This window comes from Sturnira hondurensis, unplaced genomic scaffold, assembly GCF_014824575.4.
Source record: "Sturnira hondurensis isolate 20B ecotype Veracruz unplaced genomic scaffold, ASM1482457v3 Scaffold0014615, whole genome shotgun sequence".
In the NCBI taxonomy this organism is placed as follows: Eukaryota; Metazoa; Chordata; class Mammalia; order Chiroptera; family Phyllostomidae; genus Sturnira; species Sturnira hondurensis.
The window spans coordinates 515290-533940 of record NW_028087246.1 but is presented as its reverse complement, the minus strand read 5'-3'; the positions used below and the strand labels follow the sequence as shown (position 1 = coordinate 533940).

The following is an 18651-nucleotide window of genomic DNA, read 5'->3' as shown; positions in this document are numbered from 1 at the left end:
ATGGTTGATGAACGCAGATCTGAGGGCTGTACAGGAAGCCGGTTGGACTGGAAAATGTCCTGAAGTAATGTGGATAGAGTGATGGGATGCGACTTCTATGCACAGATAAGATGTAAGGAAACGGATAGCTATCTGCGGACGTTTGTCAGAAGACTTAGATTTGTTCTGCTTGATTCCGGAGAGCAGACCTGGGAATCGGGAGCGGCAAGTGCCGGGGAGTGTATTTGGACTCTGCAGTGGGAAGGGGCTCGGAGGGGCCTGGCAGGGAAATGGGCCACTTCAGGGGCTGTGCATCTCTTCCTGGCTGAGGTCCTGTGGAAGACGACGGGCTTTTGGCTGACACGTGCACTGGGTGTTACTGTATTCCATTTATTCATTTTTATTTTTGTTTATCAGTCTGAGAGAGAGGAGGAGGAAGAGGGGAGACAGAGCACGTTGTTCCACTTATTTATGTATTCGCTGTTTGATTTTTGTGTGTGCCACAACGGGAGATTGAACGTGTCGTCTTGGCCTGTAGTGTCGGGATGATGCTCTAACCAGCTGAGCTACCCCGCCAGGGTGTCCACTGGAATTTGAGACATCAGTGGTTACTGGCTGATTGTCTGCATCAGAATTGCAAAAGTATGCAAATTCTCTGGCCTCACCTTTGGCTCTTCTGATTCTTCAAGTGTGGGGCCAGGGCATCCACATTTTTACAAGTCCTCCCAGGCAATGCTGCCAGGTTTGAGATGTGCCTAATTTGATCTTGATTAAAAAAAATGTGTTTGTGCTCAACTTCACTTACCTAGTCCCCCATCTTTCTCTCTTAGTTTCCCTCCCCACCAGCACAGGTGCCTTTTTTTTTTTAAATCCTCACCTGAGGATATGTGTATTGATTTTAGAGAGAGAGGAAGGGAGAAGGAGAGAGAGAAAGAGAAAAACATCGATAGGTTGTCTCCAGTACGTGCCTCAAGCGGGATCTAACCTTCCATCTCTTGGTGCACAGGACAGCGTTCCAACCAACTGACCCACCCAGCCAGGGCAGCACAGGGGCATTTGGAGCGAAATGATGCTATTATCTATCACGTGGGCCAAAAACTGTTACGGATCGATGCATTGTGTTTGGTTGTGTGGAGGGTACTCATGTGGAGAGCTGTTCGGTAATATCAGTGACAATGGAAACAGTTTATACCCTTATCTTTTCTGTTCCTCCTACTTTAGAGATTTCTGCTCTAAAGCCATTGTTTCGGTGGTATTGTGGCATTGTGGTTTTTTTGATCCATGTTCATGTACTATTTTTATTAAACATTTTAAGGGGTTTGATTTGTTATTTATTGTTTTTAAGATTCATAAGGTGTCTCAAAATTAGAATGCATCATTTTCTGGCCTAGGAGACCAAGGGATTCTCTTGGAATAATCAAGCTTTTGGGAACACTAAAGTATTCAGAACCCAGATACTTACTCTCTATTTTAGTTTACAGTTTTAAGGGGTAGTAAAATAGAATTATTGGTTCAAAGTAGCTTAGTGCTCGTGACTAGAAGCTGCAGTTTGGTAAACAGTGACTCACAAGACTAAGAACTATGGCTGACATCTCCCATTAGCTGCTCACCTCCACTCTCCCTTCAGAAATGTTTTCCTTACCCTGTGACTGGAAAGTCACACCTCATGTCCCTCATTGTCTCCTTGGGTTAAAAATCGGATGATTTTTTTTTTTTTTGTTGGCTCATTTTCCTTTATGTCTATATATTGTTGAATATGTTAGTGCTAGATATAACAAATTGGCAATCCCCATATGATAGTGCAAATAAAGGTGTATTGTGTTTAAGTTGTTTTAAAATAATCTTAGGTTTGGAGTGGTAACAGAAAATTTAAGTGAAAGAAGCCAGCTGACTGGGAGACTAGTATGTAAGAGGTTACAGGAGGAGCCCTGGCTGGTGTGGCTCAGTGGATTGAGTGCCAGCCTGTGAACCAAAGGGCCACTGGTTCAATTCCCAGTGAGAGCACATGCCTGGATTGCAGGCTGGGTCCCCAGCAAGGAGTGCACAGGGGCAACCACACATTGATGATTCTCTCCCTCTCTTTCTCCTTATCTTCCCTTCTTTAAAACTAAATAAATAAAGTCTTTAAAAAATTAAAAACAAAAGATTACAGGAGGACACTTGAATGTTCTGCTTGTACATGATACAATATTGCCTTTCTTTCCCGTCCACATCATTTCCTCATGCACTCTTCCGCCTTCCTTTTCTCTTAGCTTCCCTCCTCTTCAACGTGGGGCCAGCAGTCCAATACAACAGCCTGTCAGTCCCAGGCAACCCTGTCATTGGCTGAAATCCAAAAACTGGAAGAGGAACGAGAACGGCAGCTTCGGGAAGAGGTAAATTTCAGAAATAAACGTGGTCCAGTCCAACAGAATAGCTAGAGTGTGTTCTGGGTTAGTAGTTAGTGAAGGTCATTATTATTGTCAGATTGCTGTGTGTCTGAATTGCATGTTCATTATTAAGTTCTGTAGCTTGTAATTTGGTCATTCTAGCCAATGAGAAGTATCTAACAGGAATAACATTAAGATTGGATAACATAAATATCCAGTTAGCTTAAACATTTCACTGTAGCTCTTAAGAGAATAGCTCATGGGTGTTTCAGAATTGTGGGTGAGTTTTCTGCAGATAGCCTTTTGTAAATTTGATTTTTAGAATGCAGAATACGTTTTTCTCTATGGGTGTTAGGTTTTCTGACTGGCCTGCAAAATCGTGAAAATATGCCAGTGTGAGAAATTAGTCTTTACTTGTGAAGCTGTATCTTGTGGAGTTGTGAGTTGACATCTCTACAATAGGAACGATACAGACGGTGTAAGAAATGAGGGGTGGGGTGGAGGAAGAATACAGTTCTTGACAGAAGAGAAAATGAATACGTGAAATCCTTGGGTTCAGTATGCCGTTAGGGCTCACATTCTCCTAGCCCTGCGTTCCTCCCACATTGGCTGAGTACTTGGTTATAGTTATAGTGTAGGAATGTAGCTGAGTCTAAAACAGACAGTTCTCTGCTTCATAAAGCTCCACTTCTAGTTGGGGGGAGATGGACAAAGAAAGTTGCCAGTGGTAGTGACTGATTGTCTAAGTATAGCCAGTGTAGTCTGGGAGGGCTCTGAAAGGAGGTGACATAGGGCAGCAGAGTCTCGAAGAAAGTGCCGCATGTGGATATGATTGGAGGCAGAGTCGTCAGCTCGTTAGAGAGTGCGAGTTGTCATTTTTGGATCTGGGTGGTGGTCCCTGAGGGCCCCAGGCACACGGAGAAGTGGGGGTTGTCTGCACGTGTTTACTACGTGGTGTGCTTGACTCCTCAGGTAGGTTAAAATGGTTCTTATCTGTGAAATTACCTTATTTCTCATCACCCTCTTCAAAAAGAAAAGACTGAACTTAATCCTGAAGTAATTTCTTTTTTGAAACTCTCTCAACAAACGAATGCACAGCAGAATATATCATCTCCTTTTGAGGCTAGAAATTGTTCTATAGTTCTGGTCTCTCCTGAGTGAAAAATTGTTAAGTGCTCATCAGAGTTAGAATCACAGCTCTTGTTCATCTTTTTGTCTGACAGAAGTTAATTGATTGTCTCATTTGTATTTTTATTCGGTTACATTTTTTGAACCATTAAATCTTTGTATACTCTGTAAAAGGTATGAAATGTCACTCAATAGGTATCTCTCACATAGAGAAACCAGTGTGAGAGGTGTCCTCTCCAGAACTATCTCACCTGGTCAGATCTGGATGCCCCTGGCGCGCCACATGGCTCTTCTGTTTTTCTAGAGTTCTGGTCAGTTGTGTACTGCTTTCCGGACTGACTTTGGTTTTCACATACTTGGTTTTTCATTTCTCTTGTATTTGAGCATTTTTTGATGGGCTTTTTCTCTCTATTCTCTTTTAGTCCTCCTATTGAACTTTTCTCTCTCTCTTTTTTAAGATTTTATTTATTTATCTTTGGAGGGGAAGGGAAGGAGAGAGGGAGAGAAATGTCAATGTATGGTTGCCTCTCACATGCCCCCTGCTGGAACCAGCTTGCAACCCAGGCATGTGCCCTGACTGGGAATCGAACCGTGATCCTCTTGTTCACAGGCCCGTACTCAAGCCACTGAGCTACACCAGCCAGGACCCTCCTATTGAACTTTTAATGTGTGCTCTCTTATTTTAAATTTTTCTGAGTGCTATTTGGTTCTAGTTGGTTTTTTTTTCATAGCCTTTTATTCTTGTTTCATTGATATTCTTAGAGAGGTTTCATATTACCCCTCTAAGAACATTACTCATTGGTGACAGATTTTTAAAAAGCTAGCTTCTATTTCCCCCTATCTGGTTTCTTTTTCCATCAAATTTTTGTTTGCTTTGGTCTTGGCTTTCATTTAGAAGCTCATGTCAAATGTTTGTTGATCTCGGGCTATTTTCTCCTAAGGCACTGAAAAAGCTGGTTGGAGGTTCTGGTATGTACAACACCTGGGTGAGCTTTGCTGCCTCTGGCTGAGCTCTTTTAGGGAGTCCTCCATCTCTGCTGTGTGTAGGTGTATTCTTTTACTGGGTCAGCTTCCCCGTAGAATAATCCATCCGTCCGGCTCAACCTCTGCAAAGAGGAAAGTTTCCATTTTCTGCTGGGCAGAGGGAGGCAGTCTGTAGTCCCACTACTGCTTTTTAAGAGTAGTGGGACTACACTTTCACTTTCTTCCTCCCTTTGAGAGACCCCCTTTCCCAAGCTTTCTGTATTATTTGGCTTGTTTCTGAGGTTCCAACTCACTGAGTGTTACATTGGCTATCATTGTTTGTGTGTTTTCCAGCTTTTAAATTTTTTATTCTGTTCTCTTTGACCTTATGGGTTTGTGCTCTCTAAAAATATTTTTTATGCCCTCACCTGTGTGGCTCAGTTTGTTGGGTGCATCCCACCAAGCAAAAGGCTGTTGGTCCTGTTCTGGTCCAGGCATGTGCCTGAGCTGGGGGTCTTGCCCCGGTTGGGGACGGATTGATGTTACCACACATGGATGTTTCTCTCCCTCCCTTCCCTTCCAGGTAGGTAGATTCTTTTTAAAAAGTTTTTTTCCTGTCATTTTGGAAGAGCTTTAGGAAGTAAACATGTATTTCATTTCTGTGCTTAACCAGAAGCTCTATTTAATTGGTAAGAAGTAATTCTGCATTCGATCTTTTTATTTCCTCTTAGTAGCTTTAACAGTTTGTCTTTATTTGCAGCAAAGGACCTGACCGTGTCAGGTGTTTAATTTGATATAGCTACTATGTATTTGCACTCTATTTAGTATACTGGACATTAGTAACTTATTTTTAAAACTGGAGTCCTGAGCTCGCTTCAATGTTTGTGCAACAGCAAAGGCGCCAGCAGAGGGAATTGATGAAAGCTATTCAGCAGCAGCAGCAGCAGCAGCAGCAGCAGAAACTGTCAGGTTGGGGGAATGTCAGCAAACCCGCAGGTACCGCGAAGTCGCTTCTGGAGATACAACAGGAAGAGGCCAGGCAAATGCAGAAGCAGCAGCAGCAGCAGCAGCACCAGCAACCAAATAGAACCCGGAATAATACGGTGGGTTTGTTTTCCTGAGCAGTCATTCTGTGGATGGGCATTATAAGTATCTCTTCTGACTTCGGTGGACTCTCTTTTTACCTTTTTAATACTTATTGTAATCATTTGTCTCTTTTTTGTTAACAGCATTCCAACCTGCACACCAGCATTGGGAATTCCGTTTGGGGCTCTATAAATACTGGCCCCCCTAACCAGTGGGCATCTGACCTAGTCAGTAGCATCTGGAGTAATGCGGACAGTAAAAACTCCAACATGGGATTCTGGGATGATGCGGTGAAAGAGGTGGGGCCCAGGAATTCATCCAATAAGAATAAAAATGCCAGTCTCAGGTAGGGCTCCCCGTGATCACATCTGCGCTCCTTGGTGGGTTGGGGGAAAGGGTGGACAGGGATTGGGACAGTGGGCGGGCGGGGTGGGCAGTTGTTTTCTACTTATTTTCATCTGTCTCTGAGCTCCTGAGGTCATAGTTGGGCAGTTGGTTTCTTGCCCGTGGAAGCAGATCTGTATTGTCACTAGGGGGCTCCTTCATTGCCTCTCGTGTGGGAACCACTCAGTAAATGTTAGAAGTAGTGTGTTTTTGTTGTTGAATGTTTCTCTAAGGTATTCTCTAGATGTTAGCATTTTTCTTCTAGATGTATATTTTTCTTACACTAAAATGAGTATTATAAACACCTGTAATGGCCTTAATCCTGTTTATTTTTATGATGTTAACCTTTCACCTCCCACGGTCCCTTCCTCAACATACAGTGTTGTTGACTGAGCGTGGGTTTAGTGTTAACTCTGTGAACTGAAACCCAGCACTACCACTTACTAGCTGTGTGACCGTGGGCAAGAGGGAGCCTCTTTGAACCTCAGTTCCCTCATCTGTAACATGAAGGTAATAAGAACAACTTCATGGGTGTAGTTCTAAGATTAAACGAACATACGTGAAGTAGTAAGGTGCCTGGCACATTGCAGCTACTTAATAAATGGTAGTGTTGTCAGATTGTTTCTTCTCGGCCGAAGGTCTGAGATACTATAAATAGGATGCTGAATATCTGCCAGTGTATAGAGAGCCCTGTGCTTGGGCCTCTTGCATACAATATTTTTATTCCTTATAATAACTCCGAAGAGTATTAGAATTATTTTACACACGAGAAAGCTGAGGCTTAGCAAAATTAAAAAACTTAACAAGCACATGCAGGAAGGATTTAACCACTTCTCTGAAAAGAAGCCCTATATTCACAAACTAGAATGTATTCAGTGAGGCTAGATTTTAAGGGGATATTGAGTAACCCCTACCTCACCACAAATCCAAATATTTGAAGTTTTGGAGCCAAGCATTGGGTTACTGACAACCATCCAGTGTTGCCAAGACATTATTTATGATGTTGTAGTATAATTATATAGTAACAGTTCTTGGGAATATAATATCGCCCTATTGTTTTGCTTTAGTAAATCTGTAGGTGTGTCTAACCGGCAAAATAAGAAAGTAGAAGAAGAAGAAAAGTTGCTGAAGCTCTTTCAGGGAGTAAATAAAGCCCAAGATGGATTTACCCAGTGGTGTGAACAGATGCTTCATGCCCTTAATACGGCAAATAACTTGGATGGTAAGAATTGGGAAGGGAAACCCAGCATGTGGGATGGCAGAGCAGGACCCACAAAGAGGTTGACAAACCCGAGTGATCTAATGGAGGTGAAGCCTTGCACCTACTGTAAGAACTTGGCTCTTTAATCGTATGATATATAGTATTGCTTTTGACCGAAGTCCTGTAATAATATGCTCAAATAGGATATCAGATAGCTAAAAGTAAAAGCTATCTCAGGCTATCTTAGGAGGCACAGGACAGAGGCGGACATAGTTCCATGCCCCTCATTTTATGAGGGACATTGCCAGCTGGGCTAAGTCCAAAGGAAGGTAACCGTGATGGTGGGAAGGCCAGCCTGGGCAAGAGAAGGCCGAGGTGATGATGTGTGGGCTCTTCCCTTCCTGACTTTGGGGGCGGGGTGGGGATTGTGTGACAGAGTAAATAGACTTAATTTTGTATAGGGTAACACTAGGACCAGTACATGGGAGGGAAAAGATTCAGCACAATTTGAAGAAAAATTGGCTAATTGTTAACCGTTCAGAAAGGGAACTTCCCGCCTTAGGTAGAAGTGAGTCCCCCCTCACCCTCAAATGTTTGAACAGAGACTGGTCAGCCTGATGCAGGGGATTTCTGTGGCATGTGCACGGTAGTGAACCAGTTCGCCTTTGATGTCTGGTCTAAAACCAAGGGTCTTTAAAAGCATAGCATTAGAAAGGGATTGTACAGTTCTTTGCAATATTGTAATAATATCTAATGTCCAAAAGAACCAGAGAAAACAATAGTAAATAACAGTAATGGCTACCATCTATTAAGCACCTACCACGTGCTAGGCACTTTCTAGGGGTTAACATGTTATCCCAGTTATGTAATTTTTGCAGCAGTTTTATAAGCTACTTTTACAATGTAGATGATGTTTTTCTCATTTATAAATTAGGAAACAGAGGCTCAGAATGGTTTAGTAACTCATCCAGGTCACACAGCCAGCAGATTACAGGGTTGGGTTTTAAACCCATGTCTGTCTAACTCTGAGACTTGCGCTGCTCTCCCACACCACACTGCTTAATTCCTCTCTAAACATATGGCATCTCAGCGATGGGAGAGGAGGTCACGGCTGTAGCTGTGACATCTGTCCTGGTCCCTGGTGCTCATTGAAGCACCTAAGTATTGTTTGAATTTAAGAAAAAAATGAATCCCCAAATGGCTTCAGTCTTAGGTAAGCAATTGTTTTAATCGACATAACATTTAGTGAAACTAAGCAGGTATGATGTGTCTCTGTTTGACTCTAGTCTGTTTCACATAATTGGAGGCATTGCAATGTCATTGAGGATAGTAGGTTTTTTTAAATTTTCTAAAGTAGATTAAAGAATATTTAACACAGTAGCTGTTTACCTTTTAAGTTTCTGTCATCAATATGAGTGTGACGATATATTAAAAACAGATTTTTTGTATGTGATATTACTCTTTGTGTCTTCTCCCCTCTCCTATTGCAGTTCCCACATTTGTTTCTTTCCTGAAAGAAGTAGAATCCCCTTATGAGGTCCACGATTATATTAGGGCCTATTTAGGAGATACCTCTGAGGCCAAGGAGTTTGCCAAGCAGTTCCTCGAGCGTCGTGCCAAACAGAAAGCCAGCCAGCGGCAGCAGCAGCAGCAGCAGCCGGCGCCGCCTCAGCCGCAGCAGCAGCAGCAGGTGCGTGGCGGCGGGGAGTGTGGTGCCCTGGGCATGAGCGTTCGCCTGCTGGGTAGCCAGGGAGACGAGAGGGAAAACAGCATTTTTGTATGTCAAATGACCAAACCTTTTTTAAATGTGATAGACACTATATTTAAAGTGCCTGTCCAGAGCACTTGGTGAATTTCTCAAATAGCAGCTCTAACCATTCCTTCTCTGTTAGGGGTACTACCGGCCCCATTATTCTTGGTTCACATAGGTGCCTCAGTCAAATTGCAAATCCCACCCTGTCACAGACCTGTGAGTTTGTTTTTGAGTAGTTAAAACCTACAGGTTTTCATCTCCAGTGCTCGGCGGTGTACACTTTCCCTGACACCGACAGTTTCCTACATTTTTGATGGGGATGTTGCAGGTACAGTCAGTCCTCGTTACGCGTGGTGGTTGTGTTCTGTAAAGTTGCTGCCAGCACTGAACTAGTGAGCACTGAATTACTGCTTTGAGGGGAAGTAGGGGGGTTGCTTTCTGCAAACCTCTGGTCACACTGCTTTTGTCAGCCAACCAGTATGTAATCTTGTTTTATGTGTTTCTGCTTCAAGATGCTTTATTAAATATATAGGGGTAGGAAAAGTAGGTTTACAGTTGAATACACAAAACACAGTTTATTCTCGTGTCATTATTATTTTATCACTTATCTGTACAACTGCATACCCACTGTGGCCCACCCCTGTGTTGTCGATTCCTTAATACTGAGCTCAAAACCAGCAAGTACTCTGACTCACGCCTCCATGAGGCTTAGCCCACCCCCGCATGTTGTCCATAAGACACTTCACGGCCTTCCTGTGCTTGGGAACACTAGCCAGCACTTAACACTTGGCTATTTTAAACAGTGAAATACTGACAAAAAGGACAAAAAAATGTGGAAAACCTGATACTGAATAGGCTGGAAAAGATGGTTGTTTACTGGAGGAGAGCTGAGGCAAGAAGGTGGAACGTTGCTCTCTGCTCTGCCTCACCTGGGACGTGTGTCCTGGGCAGCGCAGACTTCTCACTGTCCCGTACGTGTGCGTGTCTAACCACAGAAGCACTACTTGCAAATAAATTATAGCAAGTACAGTAGGACCCGCCCCCCCCCCACTTATCCACGGGGGATATGTTGTAAGAACCCTGGTGAATGCCTGAAGCTGTGGATAGTACTGAACTCTAAATAAACTGTTTTTTCCTGTATGAACGTGCCTGTGATCAAGTTTATCAGTCAGGCACAGTAAGAGATTAGCAACAGTAATAAAGCAGAACAGATGTAACAGTGGACTGTGGTAAAAGTTCCGTGAATCCGTGCAGTATCTCTCTCTCCGATAGTGGACCGGATTGCCGAGGTGGCCCCTAAGTGGCTAATAGGCAGGCAGCATGTGCACAGGTGTTCAGGACACAGGTGATTCGTGCCAGGGCAGACCAAGCGAGAAAGCACAAGGTTTCTTCGTGCTACTCTGAACAGCGCATGCGATTTGCAACTTATGAATTGCTTATTTCTGGAATTTTCCATTTCATGTTTTTGAACTGGAAAAAGTGGTTGACTGCTGAAACCATAGAAAACAAAACCTTGGACAAGGGTGGGCTAGTATAGTGAATCCACACGTGGAATCCGAATAACGTGGCTTGTACAAGTTTTCTGAAAGAGGAATTGGCAAAGCCCAGGGAGAGGCCTAAGAATAGTCATATCCTTTAAATCACATAGTTTTAGAGATGATGTTTGTTTTATAGGTCACTTCCAGGGACGTGTAAGATACAGAGACCTACAGGGCATTTCGAGTTCATTGGGGTGGGTGGGTTAACAGGGATTAACTGAAGGGAAACGAAAGATGTACACATGGGCGGCACTGGGAAAACCATCTGAGGAATGAAGGGAATTGTTGCGTAGCCATCCCGAAGGCGCCCTGCGTTTGCGCAGTGGCTGGCTGTGTGCTGCAGTGGGCAGGTGAAGGTCCAGGGCGCTGCACGGCCGGGCGCTAGAAAGTGTGAATGCCTGGCAGACCATTTCATAGTTTAACCAGTTGGTAGAAAGTATATGGGAAATCTCTTTAGGACCAGATTCCTTCTGGGAGTGCTGATAGAAATAAAGTACATAGAAGGGACTTTAATAGTGCGGTGCCCGCTGGTCTGTAGCCTGTTCCCTCTGTCCCGAGGCCCAGAGAACAGAGGGCTCTTCCGCTCGGAGTAGGTGAGGAGTATAGATTGCCAGAGTGCAGAGGTCTGGTGGTGGTTTCATCTGCTGAATACTGAACTTCAAAGCAGATGGTATGGACTCTGTATACCTGACAGGTTTGGGCAGCTGTGCTGTCATGGCAGGGGACACATGGAGTAGCCAGGATAGGCCTCGTGGAGGCATGGCACTTCAGTGTGGATGTCCGAGTCCTTAAGTGAAGAAAAAGGGTGGCTGGGTGGGCTGCCCTGTGTTATCAGAGTTATCAGAGTCCATGGTGGGCTTTCTCTTCAAAACTTATAGTTGGTAGGTGAGGGCAAATCAACTGTTTTCTCAGGGTGAGCCAAGCCCATGTGCACTGTGTGACCTCACTGTCCCATCTTGTTTCACAGGACTCTGTGTGGGGGATGAACCACAGTGCACTCCATTCAGTATTTCAGACCAATCAAAGCAACAACCAACCGTCCAATTTTGAGGCCGTACAGAGTGGCAAGAAGAAGAAAAAACAGAAGATGGTCCGTGCAGACCCCAGTTTACTAGGTGAGCACAGGCCTGCAGTTTCACCTGGGGAAGTGGGGGTTGTGGCAGCTACCACACAAGTCCTGTGGTGGGTGTTTTTCATGAAGAGAAACAATTCTTACGCAAAATTAGTTTTTTATCCAGTTCAAAGTAAGAATCCATTTACTGAGCATCTCAGTGCAAGAGCTGTGCCCCATGCACTGTAGGGACCTGGATTGTCTGGTACTTTCAACTTGAAAGCCGGTTTTACATCTGACATGAATTTCCCTAGAAGACCTTTCAGTTTAGTTGGAAAGTAATGCTAACGGAGATGGAGACAGTGTAAGTTATTTACAGACTTAAATGCTGATTTGTGTAGAAATTGACCGTAAGTCCAATCAGGTGTTCAGAGAAAAGAACTGGTGATTGTTGCCACCCTCTCAGAATGACTGCTGCTGTTCGAGTTTTACTTGAGAGTAAACCACAGCCTGGAGGGCTTAGGACAGTCCCCAGAGCCACACAGCTGTCAGCACTGGGGCTGGGGCTTCCGAGTGGTTCTGTTTGCTTCTCACTCTTCTGTGTCACAACAGCTGATCTTATCTTGCATTGAGGACCAGCGTCCTCATACAGGGCGGCTTCGTGGGAAAGGGGAGGCCTGAATTGGGCTTTGAAAGACTGGCAGGGAGGATGGGGTGTGGTGTTTCTGGAATAATAAACAGAATAGGTAGAGCTAGTGGGCTGCCTGTATTCCTTAAATTAGCCTAACAACCTACATACAATGATAAAATTAAAATTATTTTTCATTTATGAATGTAAAATAACTATTATAAAATCATGGTTGGGATCACCATCCCAATTAGGATCACCATTTATAAATTAGGAAACAATTTATAAATGGTGATCCTAATAAACTGCAGCCCAGTTAGGAGGCTGCAGTACAGACCAGGTGAAAAACACTGGTGGCCTGGAACAGGATTTTGGCATTGGAGTTGGAGAGGAGTTTGATGGATTTGAGGAATTTGGGGGATAGACTTGGTTGGACAAGGAGACTGGACAGGTTTGGGTAGCAGGAAGAAGAGTGTTGGCTTTTGCTAAAATGAGCAGTGTTGGGAGTCCTCCACTGGAGAGACCTGCAGGAAAGAACAGGCAGCACAGCAAGAGGGAAGCAGTAACCCCCCTTTGCCTGGGTAGAATCCATAATTGCTTCAGAGGTTTCTTTCCCTGGAGAAAACAAAATGTCAGCAACAAAAACTTAGTTTGGGTTGAATGTTGCCCTTTGGAACTCATACCTGAAAGCTGGCTTTAGGAATGGAGAGGCCTGGTGAGATCCTGGTTTTTTCTGCCTGTCTTGAAAGTTTATATTAAGGATGGATGTAGTAGTCCAAAACTTTTATCTAGTTTTGACAGAAATAGGTGAATATAGATTTAAAAATGTTTTTAAAAGTCTGGTTGTGAGGACTCTGGCCAGGTGGCTCAGTTGGTTGGAGCATTCCATACACCAAAAGGTTGCAGGTTTGATCCTTGGTCGGGGTGCATACAGGAGGCAACCAGTAAATGTTCATCTCTGTTCCACGCCCCCTCTTCTTTCTCCAAAATCAATACATATATTCTCGGGTGTGGATTAAAAAAAAGTCTGGTTGTGTTTTAGCTAAGAATTCCTTGCTGCTTAGCTGTGGCACTTAAGGGCTAGGCTGTCAGGGAAAAGATTCCTTTGAAAATCAGGTAAAGCCCTAGCTGGTGTGGCTCAGTGGACTGAGTGCCAGCCTGTAGACCAAAGCGTTGCTGGTTCCATTACCAGTCAGGGCACATGTCTGGGTTGCAGGGCAGGTTATTTCCCCAGTAGGGGGAGCTCAAGAGGCAACCACACATTGATGTTTCTCTCCCTGTCTTTCCCCCTTCCTTCCCTTCTGTCTAAAATAAGTAAATAAATAAAAATCTCTTAAAATATTTTTTAAAAAATTAAAGGGAAAGAAAATAAGGGTAAAACTCTTTGGATTCAGTTTTTGATCTGACCCCATCTCCTATTACAGACCTAAAAAAGAAAGGGACTTAAAATCTTCCTTCAGGTAAATCAGAGGTCATTTTAGGAACAGAGTTTAAGGAATCTATATTTGTTAAGAGAAGAAAAGAAAGTTCAACAAAGTGTTAAAGAAATTCACTTGGGTAGTGTCTTACTTGGACTGTTGTATGAAAATTTCTGTCTAAGCTTCCTTCTTGGGAAGTTTTCTGGTAATTACTAACTTCTGCCCTCTGCCTGCTCACTTCAGATATTCCTGTTTTTAGTTTATGTGTGCCTTACTAATTTACAGATTAAGAAAGTAAGCGTCCATCAGTTACAAATTCCCCATGCACAGAGTGGACAGACAGGTTTTAATTCGATCCAAAAGTATCCATTGAAAAAGAACAAACCACCAAGAAGGGAGCCTAGTCTTGTTTAAAATCTTCCATTGCATTTGTGTCTTCCTCCAGGTCCAAGAGCTGCTGGGCGCCATTGTGCACCAGCACCCACACTTGGGTGTGACTAGTACAGACAACCCGTGCACGCACAGGGGTTAGGGGCGCAGACCTTCTGCACAGGCAGAGATTTGCGTATAACACTTGACTCCCCAAAACTTAACTGTGGTCGTCCCCTCACTGTCTGGGGGGATTGTTTCAGTGCTGGCACAGGTACCGCTGTCCAAGGCAGTGCATGCAGTCGGCCCTCTGCATCCACTGACTCTCTCCATGGGTCAGGGGTGCAGGGTCAGCTGAATTCACAGATGCGCAGCCCTGGGGTACAAAGAGCCGGGTGCATGTTTATTGGAAAAAATCCTCCTGTAAATTAACCCACGTTGTTTAGAGTCAACTGTATACACACACGATACAATTTGCCCACAGTCACACTGCTTATGAGAACAGGCTGTCAAACCTTAAAAGAGTGGGAACAAGACTGTTCTGAACCTAAGAGAGTGCAGTCTTTGGGTTTTGTGGTGTCCCAGAGCTTTCCTTTCTATCAGATGGGGAGGAGTGCCCACCTCACTGGTTGTATATTGGGAGAAATATCTTGATCAGTTGTCTCTCATACAACTGATGAGAGACCTGCTGGGGACCTAGCCCAAAACCCAGGCATGTGCCCTGACAGAATGGAACTGGCAACCTTTCGATTTGCAGGCCAACGCTCAGTCCCCTGAGCCCCACCAGCCAGGGCTGGTTTTTTATTGACAGATAAACGAGACCACGTCTGTGAAAAGCCTACTAATGTACATATTAGAGCAGTGAATAATTAACTTCTTTTTGGCTCGAGGCTTCTCCCTTCCTGTCTTTTCACAATTAAAAGTAATTTAGTTTGTGTTTTTATTACATTTCTACTTACATTGCATGTAGTTCATTGTTTTTATCACATTCCTCTGTTTTTGAGATACACGTGAAGTCAAAGAAAAACCTGCTTCAGAATAGGGTAATAGCTCATTTCATAGATTGCTTGGTGTTTAGGTTTTTATACTTACCTAATTAAACCGTTATTTTCAAATATGAACACTAAGCCTTTCATTATTTTTCAGGGAAAAACATCTTATGGGTTATGGAAACACAGTTGATGGGCAGAGCTCAGGTTGGGGTTTGGAGCCCCAGCCTCTCCCAGTGTTAGGCTGTGAGAGTGGCTTGTCCCACAGTGCCCTTGGTTAGTACATAGGCTTAGGTTCGCAGTTCGTGATGTTTTTGAGTCAAGAAGGTGATAGAATTGAGCTGTTTTTATTTTGTAAAGCATTTTTTGTTTATTATTGGTACATTTAAAATGCGTATTTGTTTGAAAACTTGAACATTGGGAATAAAAAGCAGGGGACAGAAAACTCCAAAAATATGAACAGAACTGCTTTTAGACTGGAGAGCATAGCTTGTTTACTTTTTGATACTCAAATAACAGCTGAAACAGTTTGGGATTTCGGTTACAGTGAGCGAACTGAAAGCTTTTTGTGAGTCACTCCTTCCAGAGAGGGCCTGTGAATCATTCTCTTTATCGATCTCTGATTGTGGAGTTGGTGGGAAAATTACACGCGTGTGCTGGCAGCAGTAGGTTTTCCGTGTCAGTGGTGCTTGGGAGGACCGCCTGTTGCTCTCAGCGCCAGCACTGCCTTTCTGACCGGGTTCCGTTCTAGCTCGTCGGTGTTGCTAACCGGAACCCTTTCCTTTGCGGGCCTGCTTACAGTCGATCGAGCTCAATACAGTATTTGAATCTTTTTGTGCTGTGCACTTCATGGCAGAAAGAACATGTGAGGGCGCTAGGGTCCTGTAGTGGGTCTGCCCTGAGCCTCCTTACCTCTGAACAGCAAAGGCTCTTGGCCAGAACTTTGATAGAGGTGTTTGAATAGGTGGGTGTGGTTCCCAGGAGTGAGTGAGCTGAAGCAGTATTATTCTCGCTCAGAATGTGTTACTCCTGCCCACCCCCCACGTTCATCAAGGTACATCTCCTGAGCGAATTCCAGCCGTCCTTCCCGGGGGCCAGCCTGGCCTGGCCTGAATATACACTTCCGCCCAGGTCCTTCTCTGGGTTCTCCCGAGGCAGCGGCATGCAGTTCTGTTTAAGCAGTGATTGATGCTAGTTTTTCTTTTTCTTTCTGAAAAAAAAAAAAAAANGGCAGGGGAAGAGAGGGGGGGGGAGGAGATAGAGTGGGGGGTTTGCCACCCCCCCCCCCCCCCCCCCCCTCCCCACTGGGGACCTGGCCTGCAACCCAGGCATGTGCTCCAACCAGGCATGTGCCCCAGCGACCCTTTGGTCCGCAGGTCAGCACTCAGTCCACTGAGCCACACCAGCCGGGGCTCTTTTCCTTTCTTTTCCCTCTCCCTGGTTAAATTTTATTAGAACCCTAAGAAATAAAACAGAATGAGTCTGTCATTGGAAGGACGGAAAACAAAACCGCTGCTCTGATCTTATTCCTCCTTTCCCCTCCTTGCCTCACCTGACCTCTGCTGTGCTCAAACAGGAGACCGGGGTTGCAGCCTGGCGCCCTGGAGACCCGTGGTTGCCTGGGTGTGGCCACTCACTGCCACCTTTTTCCTGCAGGGTTTTCGGTCAACGCTTCGTCGGAGCGACTCAATATGGGTGAAATCGAGACTTTGGATGACTACTGAGCCCCTGCCAGTGGACTGGCCTCCTGTCCTCTCTGCTGACCATGGAGTCTCCACCTTTGGACACAACACTCACTCACCATTTACTCTCTGTCACTCTGCAACAAGTCACAGAACTGATCATCTCAGGCTTTTTCTTCTAGCCCTTTGTGTCCAAGATTCTTTAAACCATTTTTGTTGGTGAGCATCTCAGACTGTAGCTAAGTGGACCTAGCCCTGCGTCTCCGGGTGGCAGTTGGGGTGACTCTCCAACGAGGCTGATTTTGGGCAGCACATGTTTACCAGGCCGTGATTTCATCTGCTGTCTCCCAGAACGTGTGTTGGGATGTGCCAATAGCAATTTACTTTCCTTTGTCGCTTTTTTCCTTTTGTTTTTCTTCTTCATTTTATTCCCCCAGTAAGGGCATGGGGTCTAACTGGTGCGGCCGTGAAGAGAGTTAATGGTGACAGACACGGGCCAGCTGCAGGACGTCCACGGCCCTGGACTGGGTGTCCAGCAGAGACAGCGGCACGCCGCAGTGTGAAGGCCTCGGTGCCGACTCTGGGATCGTGTCCAGGAGGCCCCGAGATGGGTGGGGTTTGGATTGGATTGGTTTGATGTTGCACACCCCTCACTGTTCTTTCTGAGCGTCCTTTCGGAGAAAGGATTCGTGTTTTCTTCATTAGATAGTGACTTCTCCCCTGGCATACTCCAACCTGATTGGACAGAGGAGACCCTGTGGCCTGGGAGAGGGACTTACTCTTAATTTTTCTTTCTTAAAAAACTGATTTTTTCCCATAAATATTTTTACTTCAGAGGACTAGGACCAGTTTGTTTTTGGGCCTTTCTGCTGAAAATTTGTCTCGTTTAAGAGGCAGCTAGGATCTTTACCATATGTATGAATTTGTATAATTTCATTTTGGGTAGGGATAAACTTCTGCATCAGATAAAAGCCTGGAATTTAATCTGGTTCCTCAGAGCATTGCGTGTGTGTCTTGCTGCGGCCCCAAAAAGGTTTTGTTTAAGGATTCTGGAATGGCAAGTGGTTTGCCGTTCTTGAAAAGAGAACGTTCAAAACCTGACCATCTTTAAGATCTTCATTTGTAGAAACCACTATACAGGAGAATGCGGTGGGGTGGCGAGGATGGGAGAGAGCGGGAGGGAAGCCTGGTGCTGGCTTCTGGTCATGGCCTTCTGATACCCCTTTCCTTCACATAGAAATGTAGTCAAGCCCTATTTATAAACAAGTACTCCTCCTGCCTCCACCGGTCCCCCCAGAGAACACCGCCTGGAATTGCCAGTCACACTGTGGTCGGGAGCCACCGGTCAGTCCCTGCGCAAGAAGTGCTGTTTGGGCGGCTCCTGGTGGAGTGCCTCTCCTCTGTCGTCACTGCCTGCGGAGGGCTGGGTTCGCTCTGAGAGCAGTTTGGGTTCGGGTGATTGCATTTGGTTTCTCTTTTTATTCTTTTGGATCACCATTCTCCCTACTCCTTCTTGCCTCCCCCCAAACATGTACAATAACTATACAGAGACTGCTATAAACTTGTATATAGTTTTTGGATCAAACAGCATGAGGAGATGGGGGACCATTTAAAACTGGGACTCCTGCTCTCCTTTGCTTTGTAAATTCAAAAATGGGGGGTGGGGAAGAGGAATAGTTAAAATGTTTACAAAACTTTAAGCTCCCTCGGAACTTTTGCCAGTGTGGAGGAAAATAAAAAAGAACTTAAATAAAACCTGGTGGTGTGTTCTCTCTGAGCTCACCTCTTGTACTCACCTCGTCGAGGCTGCATTTAGCACAAAACCGTTCTCTCGGTGCCATGGAAAACTTCAGCCATGTGAGCCCCCGAGACCTGGAAGCAGCGGGAGCTTTCTCCGCCAGGCTGTGCGGCATGGGCTAGCTTATTTGAGAACATAGCGGTCAAGGTAAACATGGGTAAGTTTGCCCCGATGGCCCCGCCCCTCGGCTCTTCCCTTCTGTTTCCCTCGGACATCTTCTGTTCTAGCCCCACAGACACGCGTCTCTGAACGTGCCCCCACAGATCCTACCCGCACCTTCGGATTAGACTGCTGTGCTCTTGTTCGGGGACTACA

At 44.9% G+C, this 18651-nt stretch overlaps 1 protein-coding gene across 8 annotated transcripts in view; it reads left to right on the top strand.

The window, feature by feature from the left end:
* The window catches only part of GIGYF2 (GRB10 interacting GYF protein 2), a 108552-nt gene extending 90259 nt beyond the window's left edge, over positions 1-18293 (top strand). For 5 of the 8 annotated variants that reach the window (XM_037063503.1, XM_037063501.1, XM_037063496.1 and 2 more), the window contains 7 exons: positions 2232-2354; positions 5333-5542; positions 5669-5871; positions 6977-7131; positions 8601-8800; positions 11366-11516; positions 16513-18293. In XM_037063503.1, the coding sequence (XP_036919398.1) occupies positions 2232-2354; positions 5333-5542; positions 5669-5871; positions 6977-7131; positions 8601-8800; positions 11366-11516; positions 16513-16580 (1110 nt within the window). In that variant the 3' untranslated portion in view covers positions 16581-18293. The remainder of the gene's footprint in view (positions 1-2231; positions 2355-5332; positions 5543-5668; positions 5872-6976; positions 7132-8600; positions 8801-11365; positions 11517-16512) is intronic. The other 3 variants (XM_037063502.1, XM_037063499.1, XM_037063500.1) reach the window with 2 other exon arrangements.
* Positions 18294-18651: the final 358 nt, after the last annotated feature.